Source organism: Lithobates pipiens, unplaced genomic scaffold, assembly GCF_037356315.1.
Source record: "Lithobates pipiens isolate NorthernLeopardFrog02 unplaced genomic scaffold, aLitPip1_a1.2 Scaffold_8, whole genome shotgun sequence".
Taxonomy (NCBI): Eukaryota; Metazoa; Chordata; class Amphibia; order Anura; family Ranidae; genus Lithobates; species Lithobates pipiens.
Window position 1 is genome coordinate 309427289 of NW_027507903.1, and position 20570 is coordinate 309447858.

At 41.1% G+C, this 20570-nt stretch overlaps 1 protein-coding gene across 2 annotated transcripts in view; it reads right to left on the minus strand.

Moving 5' to 3' along the window:
* Window positions 1–20570, minus strand: part of AFAP1L1 (actin filament associated protein 1 like 1) — a 113455-nt gene that overhangs the window by 23867 nt on the left and 69018 nt on the right. For both annotated transcript variants that reach the window (XM_077472731.1, XM_077472730.1), the window contains exons 2-8: window positions 13604–13732; window positions 12755–12838; window positions 9608–9796; window positions 5492–5590; window positions 2920–3131; window positions 1530–1709; window positions 1098–1178 (exon numbers count right to left, since the gene is read on the minus strand). In XM_077472731.1, coding sequence (XP_077328857.1) covers window positions 1098–1178; window positions 1530–1709; window positions 2920–3131; window positions 5492–5590; window positions 9608–9796; window positions 12755–12838; window positions 13604–13732 — 974 coding nt within the window. The remainder of the gene's footprint in view (window positions 1–1097; window positions 1179–1529; window positions 1710–2919; window positions 3132–5491; window positions 5591–9607; window positions 9797–12754; window positions 12839–13603; window positions 13733–20570) is intronic.

A 20570-nucleotide genomic window follows, 5' to 3' on the forward strand; every position in this document is an offset into this window, starting at 1 on the left:
ACCACTCTCTGCTCTGAGATGTCCAAGAACTGAGAGATCACCAGTGAAGTGATCGCTCAGTTCTTGGCCTTAGAGCAGACATGGGACAGCTGTAGCATCACACTGATGCTACAGCATAGAGGTGAGTATGTATATTTGTTTTTTATTTTATTTACCCCAAACCTCTCCTTTATCCATTTGCCGACCAGCCATTACACAAATCGCCGTAGTTGTACGCGACCCCTTTAAGTAGACGTAGCAGGCACGTGGGGGGGGGCACACACGATGCACGTGGCCGGCAGCCTCAATGTCTGCCAGAGACCCGCAAGAGCCAGCAGGGGAGTTAGAGAGAGATTTGCTGTTCCTAATGATTAGGAACAGCGATATCTCTCCTCCTCCAGTCAGCCCAGCCCCATACAGTTAGAAACACTCCCAGGGAACACACTTAACCCCTTGATCGCCCCCTAGTGTTAACCCCTTCCCTGCCAGTGACATTTATACAGTAATCAATGGCTATATTTTATCTCTGATCGCTGTATAAATGTCAATGGTCCCAAAAAAGTCTGTCTGCCGCAAAAAACACAGTTCACGCCATTACTAGTGAAAAAAATAAAATAATAAAAAGGTCATAAATATATCCTCAATTTTGTAGACGCTATAACTTTTGCGCAAGCCAAATTAATATACGCTTATTGCGATTTTTTTGTTACCAAAAATATGTAGAATACTTATTGGTCCAAACTTATGAAGACATTTTTTTTTTTTGGGGATGTTTATTATAGCAAAAAGTAAAAAAAAGTATATATAATATATATATTTTTTTTCAACATTGTCGCTTTTTTTTTGTTTATAGCGCAAAAAATAAAAACCATAGACATGATCAAATACCACCAAAAGAAAGCTCTATTTGCGGGGAAAAAGAACGTAAATTTTGTTTGGGTACAATGTCGCAAGATCGTGCAATTGTCAGTTAAAGCAATGCAGTGCCATATCGCAAAACATGGCCTGGTCATTAAGGGGGAAAATCTTGGTCAAAGTTGGAATGGAATGCTTTAAATAAATGATGAGAAGCCTCTCCCTTATAGATGTATAACAATTGTGTTTTCAGACAACCTCACCTTGTCCAGATCCAGTTTATGTCTCAGTGCTGGGGAAGCAGTTAAGTGCATTGAAGTAGGGCTACTGGCCTCCTTGATCACCTGTATGAAAATGAATAGATATAGTTTTATCAGAAATTTTATTTACATAAGAATTTGCAGAACTAGATTTATTAAGCTCAATAATTCAAAATGAGGCAGAGCAGATTTTGTCTCCAGAATTATAGACAAATGTTTGTATTCAGCAACGTTCTCTTCCCAGATGCAATATTCAGCCGTCCTCTGACCAAATACAATCTTAGTTTATTACTACTGGCAAAATCCCACTGATGAATACACTGCACTTTAACCACATATAATATTCCAGCATTTCTTTGTAAGTAAATGCCATCTGTGTATAGTTTGTACCAGGAAAATTCATAATACAAAAAGGGAAAGAATTCTGACTCTCACCCTCATCCATTCTTCAGCCTGCTCCCGACTTTGACACGCCAGCACAAGTAGCTCTGAGTTGGGAAGACAAAAACGTAGCTCGTGCTTCTTACGTCGGCCATCTTTTGGGACATAGGTGATGTTACACAGAGGCAGTGGCATTTCCAAGTGAGGATGCTGGTCCTTGGAGCTCTTGTAACACTACAGAAAATCAATGTTATCGGTTGACATTAGTAAGATGACATCGATAACATTATTAGACAGCAATTGTGCAGAACAACAATGTAAGTTATGACCTTAAATTGTATAAAAACTTAAAAATCTAATGCAACCCCACAACATACAGTGACCAAAGTTCCATACTTATATTTCTGTTCATTGCCTAGGAAAAAAGAGATAATAGCTTAAATATAAAGTAGAGTTAGCTGGAAATTCAGTTTTTTGCTACATTTGCTTAAAAAAAAAACCTGTTATGTGATGCGTTTTAAACTGATATTAAAAGTACATTTTTCCCTAAATCAGAGAAAATTAACATAATTCACATGCACTTGATTTTTTTATTTTTATTTTCTCTTTAAACCTTTTTTCAATAGTCCGAAAACCAGGATGGCAGGATGAGCTGCTATATTCCTGCGCTCTCGGTGCCCCTGTGCCACCAAGACCTATGGAGCCCTGTGGGAGTCCTAAAGCGGATATGTAGCCATCTAGATGGTTCAAGCTTGCAAGTATTTTCTATTTTTTTTTTTTGTTTAATTAATTAGTGGGTTAATTGTTCAAATGCAAAAAAACTGAATCTAAAACTGAAATTGAATCTACAACTAAGCATTTTCAGAAGCATGTAGGCAAATGCAGCCACCATATTTCTTTTAAGACAGGTTTCTGAACTTCTGAATAATAGTGGACCTTTGATAGATTATATATATATATATATATATATATAGTATTGATCACTACAAGAGAGTCTGGGTATAATATAATTCATAGGCATCAGACCAAAGTTTAGAGGTGAGCTTGTGGCACTGGGTCCATGCTACTTGATTGCCAAATATATAACACGCTGACAGTGACTAGAGCTTAGCCAATGCAAACAGCACTTTTCATTTGTGGTGTGCCAGAATGTGACAGCTGACGGGTTGGTTATGTTTTTCCAATGCTTTCCAGCTCTCCCTTCCAAACACCTTGTTCATACACTCCGGCTCCATTCACAGTGGTCACAGAAGAGTGGATGCAGGAAATCCTCTCTGGCACTCAGACTGTTTGGATTCTGTATGACGTAACAGAAAATATTTTCTTCCTTCCTTCCCTCAGTGTCAGTGTATTGTTGAATTCGGTCGTGTCTTATCACTAGGATAGTATTTTTCACTGCTTGTTTCTAAAGAACTTTACATGTAGAATACTTTATTTCTCTTACCAGTAGTTTGTTGTCTCTGATTAGTGTCAGCTGTTTGGCCCACTGGCCAAAGCGCTTCTTGCGCAGGAGAAATGCACATATTCTGCTGTCCCGGACCAGGTGCAGAGACGACTCTTGGGAAGGCCATTGGTGCATCTGACGCTGAGCTTTACCCTCTTCATCTTCTTCATCATATGACTCATAAGAGCTGCTTAGACCATCAGACTCATTATCTGCAAACAAAGAAACACAACTCAGGGTTTATTAAACATTTCTGGTCTATGCAAGCCAAAAACCATGAATTAAATGCTCAAGCTTTAGATATCAACTAAGAACAAGAATTACCTCTCAGCCACCAGTCAGCAGACTTACCCTAAGAGTATGAATTTGATTGGAGGCTATGGTGAAATTCCTTGAGTTCACAGTAAGAATACATTGATCTACATCAGCCTTAGTGACCTATATTGATCTGTGGACTTGGCTTAAAAGGAAGGAGCGCCAGGAGTTCACAGAATTGCAGCTTCTAAAGTATAGTTCATAGACGTCTATTAAAAAGTAGCAACATGTGCATCAAGCCAACGTGTTTTGGGGGGAAGGGGAAAGATGCCTCCTTCTTCAGGACTGTTGCTGCATGCTATTGGATTGGAACTATTTCCATGAATGGTTATGTTGAATAAGAGATGAGATAAGATTAGATAAGATAAGATAAGATAAGAGACAAGAGTTGGATAAGAGATTTCAGAAACCAAGACGACGGGATGCTGGCTTACTTGATCTGTGTATCTGCACTATCCCTAACAAAATACCAAATCTGTGCATCAGAGGTCAGTGGAGTAGTTCTCTCATATATAGGCAACCAAAAAGAACAGATTTCCCAAACCTTTCTTAGCCAGCAGTCACATTCACAGGTGACGATAAAGCCCCCCGTACACACACACCGAATGCCAGGAGACATCAGCCAATAAAAAAAATGACAGAGAACGCTGATCGGAGTGTTCTGGCGGAGGCAGTCCTCCTGTCAGAACAACAGCTCAGAGGGGGAGATCGCTGAACTAACTTTGGATGGTCAGTACAGCGACTCTGACCAAAACTGACCTTTTTTTGGAGTGTGTACCAGGCATAAGCCTCACAAAGTATGACAAAATTCACACTCAAGAACACTTTGGTAATTACAACTTTAAATAACTGGATGCATTTATATAAATAAAAAACTCATCTTGAATTGTACCGTAGATAGGGAAATTAAATTATTAATTTTATAACAAACAATATAGGCATAAAAACGGATTGACCAAGATTAGAGATCAACTCAGGCTCACAAACATTCTGCAACAGAAGATATATGCCTAGATCAATTCCCCCTGGAGGCCTACCAACGGGGCACCAAAGCTCACAGTGTCTTCCTGGCAGTTTAAACAGCATGAAAGTATGAGGTGAAGAGCCTGAAACTTGTCCTCCCGATAAAATTACTTTATAGATGAAGGGACAGTGTACAAGTGTACAAGTTACAGCAACTTTGCACAATGTACCCTTTATCATTAAAGTACTTTTATCGGAAGGACAAGGTGTCGGCTCTTCACCTCATACTTTCATTCTACAACAACACTGTAAAATCTGTGGACAGCCATAGAGAACCAAGCCCCAGTTTTAAACTGTTATATGTACCGTATAAAAAGAGTAACAACTGTTGATTAAAATTAATGACAACATTATAATTTTATATAAAAATAAAAAAAATTAAATGTATGACAACAGCAAATAATGGGAATGCTTCTCTAAAATACAGTCTTGATTCTGGTTAGAGGTGATCTAGGTCATTCTCCAAACTCACCTATCTAAATCAAGCTTTTTTTTGTCATATAATCTGTAGGATGGTTTATTCACTGCCTCGCAGGACAGCAGTGCCTTTATATTGGCACACGCTCATGATTATTGTGTATTTATGCATGCTGCGGGTTGGTGAATGAAAGGGCCTGCAGATGATAGGACTAAAAAACATTGAAGTTTGGATAGAGGCAAGACCGGAGGATGCCTAAGCTAATCTCTAATCAGGATCTAGACTGTATTCTAGAGGAGGATTGTGAAAAACCTCTACATTATTTGCGGCTGTCATTAATTTTAATAGTTGTTACACTTTATACAGTACATATAGCAGCATATTGTAAAACTGGGGCTTGGTTCTCTGACTGCACACATATTTTACAATCTTATTGTAGAAGGTTTGTACAATCACCTTTAGATTTGCCAAGATCTACTTTATGTATTGTGAGGGGCTAACAATTTATTATGTTTACAGTATATGCCATCAAGGGCTCATTTACACCTGTATAATAAATAGTATTTTTATGTGCAGCAACCAATCTTTTTCTGATCTGAGTTTACTATGATTGGTGGTTTTGGGTTAGTGCACCTAGGTATACACCCGCCATATTGACCACAGTTAGGATACATTATGCTGTTAAATCTACTCAATCGGTACTCAAAACGTGAACTGGGTTTGACATTTCTATTAAACCTCAGTTGTATAAAAAATAATTTTAAGACTGTTTAGCCCCTTCATTCCATAGATGCATTTATATGCACTGTCACTTACATGAATGTTTTTGCTCTCCATTTATTTGGGTAAGGGGGTAATTATTATCCGCTTCTTCATAATATCCATCTTCTATGGAATTGGGAGGGCTGGAACTGTCTGTGTAAAGTAGGAAATACATCAGAAATAAAACTATGGAAAGATAAACAGTTGGCATCGAGTAAATCACTCATCATATTCTAATACAAACGCACACATTTGGTACAAATGCTAACAGGAAAACTCCACAAGTGTATTTGGTGGATAGGTGATAAGTGAAGCACATGTGTAAATATCCCATGCACCTGCTTCCACACCTCCAGCAGTTCTGTCTCACCCTGTCTACACTTTGTTAAAAAAATTCCCTCATTGGCTTGAATGCTAAATAATAATCCAACATCTGTGACAAGTAAAATGGACTACAGGCACTGACAAGGGAAGTGGAAAATCTAATTGTATGTAAAGCCTAACAATACATCTCTTATTTTTCCACATTTGGTCTGCTAAATAGATTGGTTATTTTTTTTTATTATTATTATTATAGCTGTTTGATGAGTGCAAAAAAGAACAGCTGATTTTGCTAGAAATCCTGTGAGTTGATAACTTTATTTGTACTCGGCTGGTGCAAATGGAGCAGTTATGGAGAGAAGGGTGGCAGGAGATGAGCAGAGGTCTGGGTTTCTTGTAATCCATCAGAAATAAAGTATTCAGGGCCGACAACACGTGCTTTGGAATTCAGAGCCAAAAAGTATATGGTCATAAGTCCATTAGGGGTGGTCGGGCGCCATCCCATTTCTCCAGCCACCCCCTCTGTGTATTGCATGAATCTATCCATGGCCCCTGTAGCCACCCCCATTCAGGTGTCTGGCCTCTTTTTGGGCGCCTGAATTACAGTGGCGGGGGGTGTTTTTGAAGCACCTGATTAGAGTCATAGGCTCTAATAGGCTTCAATAGGCTTTGAAAAAGGTGCACTGCGAGCGCAAACCATTGCGCTCGCAGTGCACCCTGGTGTATTAGCAAAGCAAAATAATATTTGCTTTGTTAACACAGAACCAACTCTCAGCCAATCAGGAGGCTCAAAATGTAATACTAGGCACCTGATTGGCTGAAGGTAGAGGCGATCTCATTGGCTGCCTAGAAAAATAGGAAGACGAGGCACACGGAGGACACAGCATCCATCATCGTGCTACATGTCCCACAGTTCGCCGCCTGACCCACCACCACGATGCCGTAAGTGCCGTGCAGACAGGAGGCAGGGGGCACAGTGGCTGCATATTATGGACACAAAGGGTGCATTTGATGGAGCACAGTTGGCTGCATTTGCGGGGCACAGTGGCTGCATATTATGGGCACCATTGGCTGCAAGACGGGCACAGTTGGCTGCATATGACGGCCACAGTTGGCTGCATATGACGGCCACAGTTGGCTGCATATGACGGCCACAGTTGGCTGCATATGACGGCCACAGTTGGCTGCATATGACGAGCATGAAGGCTGCATTTGATGGAGCACAGTTGGCTGCATTTGTGGGGCACAGTGGCTGCTTATGATGAGCAAAGAGGATGAAATTGATGGACACAGTTGGCCGCATATGATGAGCACAGTTGGCCGCATATGACGGGCACAGAGCATGCAATTGATGTTTTTGTTTCAGTATTTTTCTGAATTTTTTCAGCTAGTTTACTCCCCCCAAAAAAATTTTGAGCACCATCCACCACTGATGTCAAAAAGAGAGAGGAGCAGTGCTGGGACAAGATCATCTAGTGTCCAGGGGGAAGATGCTAAACTGTTCCTCCCAGGCACTAAAGGGGGTGGAACTAATAGCAACAAGTAGAGCACACCAAAACATGTAGTGTAACATGTAAACATGTAATGCTTCTAGCATGCACCAGGACTACAGATTACATATGTGATGATTGGTCATCACAGCAATTACAAGGTACAGAGCCACTTGGATTGGTCCAATGATGGCTAAATTCAAAGCCATTAAAAAAGCACACTGGCCACCAAAGGGTGACTGCTAAATTGTGGATTATAAAACAGCACTTCAAAACAGGCATCCACCTTCTGGCTGTTTTTATTTTTTACAATAGGCCAGTAGGGAGATGACAGCTCCATGACAAACCTAGGCTGCATGTTCAGTTGAGAAAGGTTGCCTTAAGCAGCCCATAGATGACTTGATTTTCTTTCCTTCCACCACGGGTGAAACGAAAGAAGATTGCTCAATTCCCCCCATCAACAAAGTCAGCGTTGATGAGAGAATGCCTCCTGCAGCACTAGTATGTTCTGCTGGCAGGTGGATCCCCTGGCAGTAATCAAAAGGTAAAAAATCTGACAGGCTGGTTATACCCAAAACAATCAGCCTACCCATACATTTATCAAAAAACTCAGCCAGTCCCTGCTGAACTGGCCTAATTCTGATACATTTAGGCCGGGTTCACACCACAGCGATGCGGGAACGCCGCGAATCCGCGGCGTTTTCCCGCATCGCATTACTCCCGCCAGCAGTTCACACTGCCCTATGCGGACGGCTGGGAGTGTCAATGATATGTTAATGACACCCCCAGATCCGTCCGCATATCGCAGTGCGATCTGCCGACTCGCACAGGAATCGGATCGCATGGTGGGACCAAAAAAAGGGTCCCGTGCGAGTTTGCTGTGGGAGCGATGCGAATTCAGCCATACTATCTGTATGGCTGAACTCGCATCGCTACGGAGATCGGATGTGATTTGCGGTGCGAATCACATCCGGATCTCCCCCCGCAGCAGTGTGAACCCAGCCTTATGGTTGGCTTTAGACAATGGGGTTGATTTACTAAAACTGTAGAGTGTAAAATGTGGTGCAGCTGTGCATAAAAAACAATTAGCTTCCAGGGTTTTTTTTTGTCAAAGCTTAATTGAACAGAAGCTACCATGCACAGCTACAACAAATTCTTGGCGCTCCAGGTTTGGTAAATCAACCCCAATGTGTCAAGGTGTTTAATTGACTTAGGCCCCTTTCAGGTGGGCTCCTCCGTGCAGCGGATTCCACTTGCTCAGTGGGGGAATCGCTCCGCTGATCCCCATTGAGCAGGCGGATCACAGGTCCTGCTTTGCGGAGAGCAGACACAGTCCCACTCTCCTCTATGGAGAAATCGGATGGAAAGGGACCCCCTGTCTGTTTCTATCCGATCCTATCCACCAGACAAATGGAAAATAGGACCCCCATCCATCCGGTTTTTGTGGGCCTGCCTGAAAAATTGACAGGCGGACCTGATCGGACAGCCTGTGTGACAGGGCCCTTATAAACAAAACTTCAGGCCATGTCCTGCCCTGGGTAGGAGCATATATTTCTGGCACATCAGATATTTTTCTGTAATGACAGCATGGTTACTGGGAAAAAACGGGGAGATGTAATTTCCTGGAGAGATAATAATGTTAGCACACATGCATAAATAATGCTAACAGACACCCATCATCGACTGTACACTAAACAAAACTACAGGGTGGGGTTCTTTTATCCTCCTAATCTGTTTTTCCCCCATAAAAACATTTTTAAAATAAAAAAAAAAATAAAATTTTTTACGGAAGAGTAAGGAGCCGGTCATTGCTGCCCTCATTCTGAAAATACTACAACGTAATTGTCTGGTTGTCTCTGGCTTTAATAACTTTTGAGGCATAGATCTAAACAAGCATGGGGGGCAAAATAACATTAGAATGTTTAATAAACATGCATTCATATCAGAGCCTCAGAAAATAGCTACTGGATTAGAATGACATGGATATCTAATATGTTTAAATAGAGAGGCTCTCAATTGTACCCTCTATAGTTCATCAGCACAGGTTTCCTTTAATCTATAGCACAGAATCTAATAAATCCCCATATGGACAACAGAAGACGATCTGGTCCACAATTTGCATCTGTCCGTGTATTCAATCATTATTTTCCCTCAGTCAATATGGACCTTTCAGATTGGACACATCTGTTATGGCCAGGTCTGGTCAACATCCAGATGACATTTCGAGCCATCTTCAATTTTTATGGCCTGCTTTACAATAAGTAAATACATATTAGTTATGATCTATGATCGTTCAGTTTAATGCTACAGTAGACCAGGCTATAGATGAAAAAGACAAAAAAAGACAAACACTGCTTACTGCGAGATGTTATATACTCGGTGGGCTTTCCTGGCCCAAGTGGCACAGCCTCCTCATAGTAATCTTCTGGCGGGGGAGTGGTAGGCAGTGGTGGTGGAGGGGCACATGGTGGTGGAGGAGGTGGAGGAGATTGGCTCTCCGTGTCTTTGTATTCATCCTGCATTTCTCGTAATTCCTGCAGGTCACAATCTAAAGAACAAATTTGAACAATTAGCATTTTACCTCAGAAATGGCTTCATGACGTGAAAACAACATATTATTTACAACCTATAAATGTGTAGCACTGAGCTAATGCTAGTCCTGAAGGCCTCCTATAACATTTCATAGAAAACAGGACCATTCATTGTATTTGAGTGAAAGACAAAATCACAAAATTTCTATAAAGATTTAACAAGATGACTCATGAGCAATAATGCTGCTGAGGTTACCGTCACTAAAGCAAAATTGTGTTGGGTGGCCAACAGTAAAGTTTCTACAATAAGAACGTGTTCTTTTTGGCGATAATACCGCTCAACTGAAATGAACTAGAAGATGATTTTATATTATAGCTAAACCCAAGAGAAAAAGTTTAATATATTGCAGCTTAGCAGTCCTTAGATGTGGTTGCTGCATTGTTTTCTTATTTTAGGCTAAGAACATTTTTAGCAAGTATAGAAAATAACTGATGATCTTGCCAGAAATGCATGGTTCTTGTCACTTCCTATGTGCCGGAGGCAACATAGTGTTACATTTCTTGAGTAAACTACTAATCCTGTCATTTTGCATGTAATTGGAGATAAGCAAAGGCAGGTATGTTTGAAGTACAGCCTGGGTGGCAACCAGGGCTCTGTGTAGAGATACAGTGAAGGAGTGAGCATTGCTACCCAGGGACATAAAGTGTGTTTTTTACAGGATTACCGGTAGAAAAAAATAATAATGCAGTCACTATCTCTAAGGACTGGTAAACTACAATATATGACATTTTAGTTTTGAGTTTAGGTTTGCTTTAAAGAGTATGGCAAACCAAAAACGGATGGAGGCTAGAGGCATATTAGGCACCTTTAGCAAGCTCACTGGAGCTTCCCAAAATGGGGATGGGAGAATCACAATAGGTTTCCTGGGTTCTGTTAAAATCTATGAATGAAACAAAAATCCAACTGCATAAAACTGCCCATAAATGGTCTATTTTTTAATTCAACCAGTGTGTTGGGAAAAAAAAAAAAACATCCACACAGGTGGCATGGATAGGGGAATCCTGTCCGCTAAGCTATTGTATTCTGATGGTGGGGTCACTTCCCCACTATCAGAATGCACTGATCAGTGCTGCTGGCTATAGTCACTGATTAAGCAGAAATCTTCCAACAGGGTGGTTGTACAGAAGTCAATTGGTAGATCGACTTCCCTGCCCAAAAATGATTGAAATTCGGCTGATTCCTACTGAACCAGCCAAATTTTGATCCATGTATGGCTGGCTTAAGTGTGACAGCCTTTGTCTTGCAGGTTTCTTTTTTTTGGGGGGGGGGGGGATTTTTTTTTCTGAGGTTTACAACATTCAAACAATTCATGTTTTGAGCTAATAAGTGTTAAACAAAATACATAAGCCAAAATTCCTACAAAGTACTTGAAAGAAAAGTGCTTAAATACGCTGTTCAACGTGCAATGTATATAATTTCCCGTAACATCATTCACTTTTTAATAACAGGTCTTTGTGAGGCTGGGCACTGAAAATGCTCATTGTGGTTGTAACAATTGTTATTAAGCATTCTGCAACAATTGCTGTATTAGACTATATCATATTAAGATGTTAAAAAAGCCTGAATTTTGTATGAGGGGGTAGAACATTATAAAATTCCTACCCTCCAGAAGGATCATTCCCTAGGAAACAAATACTGAAATACAGAAATGTCTGGGACTTTAAATGTACCTCCTTGGGAATAATGAACACCAACCAGTGAATTATAAAAACGTAATTTTGCTTAAAAATCATAAAAAGGGTTGTTCATTCACAAACATTCACAAATCAGCCTTCCAGAATGAGGTTTATCCTGGCCTTGGGATCCGATTAATGGGCTATTAAGCCCATTAATCGGATCCCAAGACCAGGACAAATCTCATCCCGGACAACTAATTTGTGTATATATTTTTAAAACAAACCTTTTTATGATTTTGTGATACTTTAAATAAAATTAAGTTTTATTTTAAGATTTTGTGATACTTTAACCACTTCAATACTGGGCACTTTCACACCCTCCCTGCGTAGGCCAATTTTCAGCTTTTAGCACTGTTTCACTTTGAATGACAATAATTTGTAAATAAGTAATTTTCTCTCTCTTCACTGATGTGCGCTGATGAGGTGGCACCCATAGGTGGCACTTGTGGCCACTGATGGACACTGATAGGGGGCACTTATGGATAATGAAAGGCAGCATGGATAGGCGGCACTGAAAGGCAGCACTGATGGGGACTAATGAGCACTGCACTGATCATCAGTGCCCTGATTACCTGTACAGGTCTCCCCTATGAAAAGATGCCGCTGATTGCCTCTTCTTGCCTCACATTCTGTCATTGTGAGACAAGGAGAGGTGATCGGCACTTCTGTGTTTACATGTGACTGGCTGTGATTGAACACAGCCGATCACATGGTTAAACTGACGCATCATCAGCTCTTTACGGAGGTAGGGGATCCTAGGAACATGGTGCGACCACGGTTGCTGTGCTACGTGCCGTCACGGGCACGCAAGTGTGGTAAGACTGGGTCGACATCAGCCCAGAACGAGAGGGGATCCTGTCCGCCATCATTTTTACTATTCAGTGGTCAGGACTTTTTAGGATTCACTGGTTGGTGTTCATTATACCCAAGGAGGTACATTTAAAGTCCCAGACACTTCTGTATTTCAATATAAAGTTGTTAAAAAAATAAATCTGCAAGAAGGGATTTTATTCCACTATTCACAATGCTTTGGTCTTGTATTTGGTGTGAATGGTTGTAGAATTAAAAATTAAATTTCTCACGTACAGTCATTCCTTACCACCATTGAAAGGAAAAGCTATAGCATGCTTGGTGATGTTCAAAAGATCTTCTCAGGTCACACTCACCATGTACTGGCATAAACAAAATAAACAAACATCTAAATGGCTTATTGGCCTAATCAACAAACACAAACATACCAAACTCCTCAAAGAGAGACTCCACAAAGCTTGTGCCATTGTGATAGGCAGCAGTGTTCATATACTGGAAATCCAGGTCATCTCCTGCAAAATTTGAGTAAAAGCACAAATAAATACACGTACATTTTTTTATATATATATATATAAAAAAGAGAGAGAGAGAGAGACAGAGAGAGAGACAGAGAGACAGAGACAGAGACAGAGACAGAGAGAGAGAGACAGAGACAGAGACAGAGAGAGACAGAGAGAGAGAGAGAGAGAGAGAGAGAGAGAGAGAGAGAGAGATATTATTTTGTGTTTAACAAGCGTGTTAGGTATCATTTTCAATTGTAAACATTTATTTTCAATTTTGACCATAGATATAATTTGCTTTAAAAGGGAAGCTGACCTCTGAAGGTTGTGTTAAAAAATTTTTTTTTAAAAAGGTATGCACATGAGCTGCCAAATGATGATCTTGCTCACAATTTGGAACACAAGGCCTGGCCTAGTAGGGATCACAGAGATGCATAATTTGAAGATATCTCTAAAAGTGGACTTCTGCTATAATAAAGCTATTAACACAGGGTAGTGAAATACAGAGCAATAAAAATACTTTTTGTGGAGATAAAGCAGGCCTGAAATGTGATATTAAAAGGAAAAAAATGTCAAAGCAAAAATCCCTTGTGAGCTGCATTTGTAAATAGTGTAAACACTATTTACAAATGTAGCTCACAAGGGATTTTCTCTTTGACATTTTTTTTACTTTTAATATCACATTTCAGGCCTGCTTCATCTCCACAAAAATTATTTTTATTGCTTTGTATCTAATAAATCTGAGGCGCCCATATTGAGATGGTCAATCGCTTATACCTGGAGAAGGCTGTAGCTGTCGCAGGATGCTGCATACTGCACTTTGCTTTTCTCTGGTGGTGGCACTGAGGAATTCATGATCCAGAAGCTTTAGTAACACATTCAACTCCGGCAACAGCTGGTCTAAAACTAGAGGAAAAAATACAATTTTAGATCCTTTTAGATGGTAATAGATTAGCTTACAAGATATATTCTGGTTTATAAGAATACATAGTAACTCAAATTAGCATTAGAAGAACTAATGATTGGACTCCATTTTTAAAGGTGTTCTCTAACAATTTGGAACCCAAAGATATGACATTACCTTTCTGAGTAACATGGTGGAGTTCCTGCCCCTTTGGTTTCGGAAACGAACAACAACAACAAAAATTTCCTGGTTATCACTGTGTGACATTTTATCTGACATCAATCCACCAAGAAATATTAGCAGATGGGTTACAAGATAATGTTATTTTTTTTCTATTCTGGAGAACCTCTTAAATGGAAACTATATTTTCCTTACACATACACTATGTAACATTGCAAACATTTGGATAACACTTGACGGAAACTTGATGGCACCATGCAGACTTATTCAAGAAGGGATGTACTCTATATTATCACTGAATGCAGAACTTTACTACCCAAAACAGAGTTTTCCATTCAACGTTAAATATCCCCCCGCTAGGTTTTGTCCCAGCTCTGTCAGTCAGGGAACTCTCTTCTAATAGTGGGCACGGTTTGGCAGCTGAGCATGGCATTTTGCTGATCACAGAGAGCTAGGAAGACCCATTGAAGGATCAAATTCTACTTATTCCACCCTAATGGTGGCCTTACACACTTCAATAAATGTGCAATTTCTTTTCCAGTTGATTTCTCCAAAAATAAATAATCAAATTAATAGTCAACAACGAATTGGATCGATATGCCACAAATGGGAAAGTGGATTTAAAGGTACGATTATAACTCATGATCATCATTTATCAAATCACATCTCTAATCTCATAATCTGATTGATTGTATACATCTATATTCATAAATAACAGAACATATCTCAGTGTTGCAGATTCATGCAACACAGTTGACAATATTTTGCCGTGGCCAAAAAACCTGAAACTGGGTCTAAATCAATTACAAGGGAAGTTATGGATATACAATTGTTTGCAGATTCAATCAATTTGATTGACTCACACGTAAACCAGTTAAAAAAATAAAATAAAATATGGAAGCATGTATGGCCACCATTAAACAGAAAAATCAGTTTGGGGGTTGGAATGTCTCACTCTAATATAACCGCTTTTGGAATACATTACAATCACAGGTATGTTCTTTAGAGATCCTTCTACCGCCACATCTGAGTAAAAAAGTAAAAAAAAAACACTGTGCAGTCTTTCCTAATATGTAAATACTATTTTAGATCATACGGTTTGTTGCAGAGCACTGGATGAATGTACATCTTCACAGTGGAATCTGCTTGATTCTAAATGTTACGCACCACAGTTACCAAATATACTGTACAAGTGTTAACACTAAACCAATATATAAAGATGGGGCTCTTCTACAACCACTTCTTCCACCCCAGCCTTTTAATACTATAACAAATAATTGGAGCACCCATACACTGCTCAGTCTAGCCTATTAATTGCTAAGCATTTGGCACCTTTAATACATTTACACCTCTTCTACATTGCTAGTAGAGACAAACATACCAATGCTAAGCCAATTCCGCATGAGTACACAAAACGCAATAACCACAGGACCTGCTGTGGAGCACCCATAGTAGGTGGTCCAGGGTTATCTTATTTGTGTGGGAACACTTAAAAAGGTTATGGTGTGGACTATATTCCCTAACGAAAAACAGAACTGAAAAGAGTCCATGAACTTTCACAAAAAAATTGAACATCAGCACTTTGGAGGTCCAGGCCTATCTCAAGAGCATAACATGGCAGGTGGAATGTATGTAATGTGTGCAATGTGAATAGTGTTAAGTATTGGAGAAGTAATGCAGAGACAGGAATGACGATTTGCTTTATCTCAGCTTTTTACAGAGGCTGAACATCAATGCTGGGGTCATTGCATGACTAATAATGCAATCATGGCATAGACTACTTACACATCACACACCACCCAAGTACAAAGCGGTAACTGTCTGCATGTGTTACATCTGGCAATGTCTTTTATCTATAGCATCTCTCTGAATTAATCTTATCAGATTCACATATCAGTATAAACAAGTACAGCAAAAGGTTAACACATTACGTAAAATGGTACATTCTTCCACCGCTTTTATATCACTTGACCCTTCCTTTTAGATGATAAGCTCTAACAAGCAGGGCCCTCTAATATCCCTTGTATTGTATGTGTTTTATCTGTACTCTCTCTCTCCATTTTGTAAAGCAAGGTGCAAACTGTCAGTTTTGTGTTCAACCAGGAGGTTGAACAAAAAAAAAAAAACTGACCCTATTCCCACATCCACACATTCAAAGTGTGGATGAACAGAATACAATAGCGCTGCAGGTGATAGGCTGGTCAATCCACCAATTGGCTTCTGTTCAACCCATACAAGGATCGAAATTCAGCTGGTCCCTGCTTAACTGCCCAAATTTCGATCCATGTATAGCTGGCTTTACTCCTATATATAATTATAACAGAAGTGCCATGAGGGCTATATAGAAAATGGTAAAAAGTGGCATACAGCGTTATATAAATATAGTAATAAAGTGACATTGGGCTTTAAAAAAGAAATTGGTAACAAAGAGGTATACAAACTATATAGAAATACTTTTATAGAAATAGTAACAAAGTGGCATACAGGCTATAAAATATAATAACAAAGAGGAATGCAAGCTACTTAAAAAAAAAAAAAAAAAAAAATGGTAAAGTGGCATACAGACTATATAAAAATGGTAACAAATATGTATACAAGCTATGTAAAAATGGTAATAAAGTGCGATGCTAACTATATAAAAATAGTAACAAAGTGGCATACAGGCTGTAAAAAAAAAAAAGGTAACAAAATAGCATCAAATGAAATAAATTAAATAAATAAGTGGAGGTATATACCAACAGCAACTTTTGGTCCAATCATGGTTATTATGGCAGCCTGCATATCTTGGGGACAGCAATTAAAACACATTTCTAATCTAATCGCTAGGGATGGGCCGAACCGACCCCTGTTCGGTTCGCACCAGAACTCTTGCGAAAGCTCAGACCCGAATAATGAACCCCATTAAAGTCAATGGGACCCGAATGTTAAAAATTAAAGGTACCCATTTTGAAGGCTTATATGCAAGTAATTGGGCATACAATGGTTAGGGGGTTCGGGTCCTGCCCTGGGGGACATGAATTAATATACTGTACTGTAGCCCTATAGAGATACTCTTTATGAAAGCAAGAATTGGCCTTGCTGTAAAAAATTGCAATGATATGCACCTGTCAAACAGGTTCAGAAAAATTGGTCTTTGGGTACCAAATGTGCCCATGAAACCTATACCAAAAACATTCTTCAGGATGAAATGATTGAACACCCTCAAAGCTAGGCAGCCTCAAAGTCCTGCAGAGATTCCACATCCCAAAAAGATTTCATCAGTGACATCTGCATCAGGAGCTTCATAGCTGGTAATCCAGGACGGATTCCTTTTTTTTTATAAAAGTCAAACGGTCCACGCAGTCTGTGGACAGATGCATTCTATGATCAGTAACAAAACCTCCTGCAGCACTGAATGCCCGTTCTGAAAGCATGCTGGATGCAGGGCAGCCCAACAACTCAATAGCATACTGGCCAGTGGTCTACTCTCATGACCCAGTAAGGCAGTGTATCTTCAGCTGGAAAGCTCTCCATCTCTGTTTTGGCGCCGAAGTAATCGACCACCATGTGATGCAGACGCTGCCGATGGGATGTGGAAGCTGACAGTCCTGGGCGGCGAGGAATAAAAAAATTCCGAAATGCCTTACTTAGGCGGACGACTTCTCCAACGCTCCTCTCTTGACCAGCAGAAGACTCAAAACATTGTTTTCCACCACACTGTAACCTACTGAAGTCAGGGAAAATGTTTGATAAAATCCTCTTTAACGTGTCCTCAAGAGATTTTATCTTCCTAGCTCTTTGTGGGGACGGGATGAGTTCTGAGACCTTCCCCTTATAATTGTGGTCAAGGAGGGTTGCCAACCACTAATCATCCTTCTCCTTTATGCCACACATTCTTGGGTCCTTTTGCAGGCTTTGAAGCATGAGGTTGCCCATGCATCTCAAATTTGCAGAGGCCTGAGAAGCAGACTCCTCAGGGTCACTCGGAATGACAGCATCTGGAACTTCATCCTCCCAGCCATATACTACTCCCAAGGGTCCTGGGGTTGGAAAGCCATCGCTTACAGATTAACGCATGTCTTCTCTTTTTCGAAGCCTATGAAAGTGGCAGAATCCTCCCTCCTCATCCTCCTCCCCTCTCTCTCCTCCTGTGTATTATGTGACATAGGAATGATGGTGTCTGGATAAAATGGGCTTTGAGATGAAAGGAAGTCCTCCTCTTCCTCCAGTGCCCTGTCCATAATGCCACGCAGAGTCTGCTCCAGCAGGAACACAACAGGGATTGTGCCAAATTCAAGTTCCAACTGGCGGGCATGTCACAAATCAGGCGGTTTAAGGGCAGGTGGAATTTCCGCAGAATTTCAGCTAACCGAGCACGGGCTGTGTATGACCACCTGAAAGTACATCTTGCAACCCTGGGTATGTACTTAGGAAACAATGCACCACCAAATTGAGGACATGTGCCAGGCATTGCACATGTATCAACTTTCCCTGTCTAAGGGCGGACAGGAGGTTTGAGCCATAATCGGACACCATCATTCTTGGCTCCAGCGGTGTGATGTGAACCATCTCTGGGCCTGTCCTTGCAGAGCTGCAAGAATCTCTGCACCGATGTGGTTCCTGTCCCCTAAACACACCAGTTTAAGCATTGCATGGCACCTTTTAGCCTGAGTCTGGGAATAGCCCTTTGAATGCATAGGGGGTACCTGAAGTTCATAGGACAATTCTGCAGAGGAGGGCATAGAAGTGGCAGAGAAGGAGGGGGTAGAGCTCACAGGTCTGGCGTCATCAACACCAGCTGTATGGAGACATGGGGACACAACAAGCTGCAGCACTAAGCCCTGTCCTGCATCCTTGAGTTGCAAACAGTGTTACCCAGTGTGCTGTGAACAAAATATATTGTCCCTGCCCATGCTTGCTGGACCACGTGTCAGCAGTAAGGTGGATTTTACAGCTGACTGCCTTGCCCAACGATGCCAGAACATTCCCTTCTACGTGATGGTAGAGAGATGGAACAGCCTTACGTGAAAAGTAGTAGTGACTGGCAACCTGCCATTGCGGTACAGCACATTGTGCAAATTCACGGAAGGGGGCAGAATCCACCAGGACGAAAGGCAGAAGTTGGAGAGGAAAACATCTTTGACAAGCTTGCATTTAGACGCTGGGCATGTGGGTGGCAAGGACTGTATTTTTTTTACGCTGCAGCAGATGGGGCAGAGATATTTGCTGGTTACAGTCTACAGCTGGTGGTGTGCTGCTGGCAGATGTGCTGCTAGGACCTGGCAGACTGAAGTGGGTAGGAAGGAGGAGGAGGGACAGGTTTGTGTTCCTTTTGTGTTGCTTTTAGGTGCTCTTGCCAACAGACTGAGTGGTTAGATGTTAAATGCCTTGTTAAGCATGTGGTACCCAAATGGTTGGTATTTTTGCCACATTTGATCTGCCAGAGAAACAGTTTGCAGACAGAAACACTGATCTGCTGCAGATGTGCTGAAAAAGGCCAAGACAGCTGAGCTTTGGGGAGTGGGCCGGGAGATAACAGCTGCAGAATGTGATGGAATAGGGTGGCTGCTCTCTACTCTTTCTTAATGCCAGCCTCCTTGGGTTTGTGCCACCTCACCTTCAGTTTCCTCCTCTGCTCTGGCACCCAAATCGCATCAGTGACCTCACCATCTCCATCATCTTCATCATTACCACTGGAGACAACTTGGCAATATGCTGCGGCATGGGGAACATGAATGCCAATTTGTCTACCGGTGTTCCTCCCTCTCTCTAGGCTCATGTTCCCGTCATCCTCAACCTCAGAACCAACATCTGAATCCAGCAATGGCTGGGCATCATCAAGGAGCAAGTGGCTAATGCTGTGGTCAAATAACTCAGCTGACTCCTCAGTAGCTGATGTTGGGGCTATGGCAGGAAGAAATGTGTACAAGGAGGCAGGTTTATCCACTCTGGCAACTGCAGGGACTGCACACTTGTCTCTGCTTGCGTGACAGAGGATGAGGAGGATGAGGAAGGTTTAGTCAGTCCATCACCTCCTCTGCATGCTATGGCTGGATAGCACAGGCAAACTCACTAAAACAGAGGAAATGATGTCCTGCCTGAGGACTGACCACCACTTCCACCTTTGCCTGTGGACACATTTGTTGCTGGCCACCTTACAGTGACAAGGGAACGTCTACCTCTACTTGTTGTCCTCCCAGACATTATTGGGAGGGAGGGGGTGATGCTTATAAGCAAACGTAAAAGAAGAAGTTGAAATCTGTACGTAGATGCATTTTAATCAATGTAAAGAGGTGTTTAGAGCACTTTAATTTGAGTACTCACACTACACAGACACACTCCACGGATACACTATAATATGCTGCAATATAATGCGCCAAACTATATGGCGTTAAACTGGCAGTAACGCACATAGAACTATATGCGTTAAACTGGCAGTAACGCACAGAGAATTAAATGGCGTTAAACTCGCAGTATCACAATCAAATTCAACCATCACTACACTGACGCCATCTGAACTGTCCCTACTCTAGCTATACACTAATGTCAAGATTACCGACACTATGGGAGTTATTTACTTAAGGCAAATCCACTTTGCACTGCAAGTACACTTCAAAGTGCACTAAAAGTGCACTGGGAAGTAAAGTCACTGTAGATCCGAGGGGGATATACAAGGAAAAT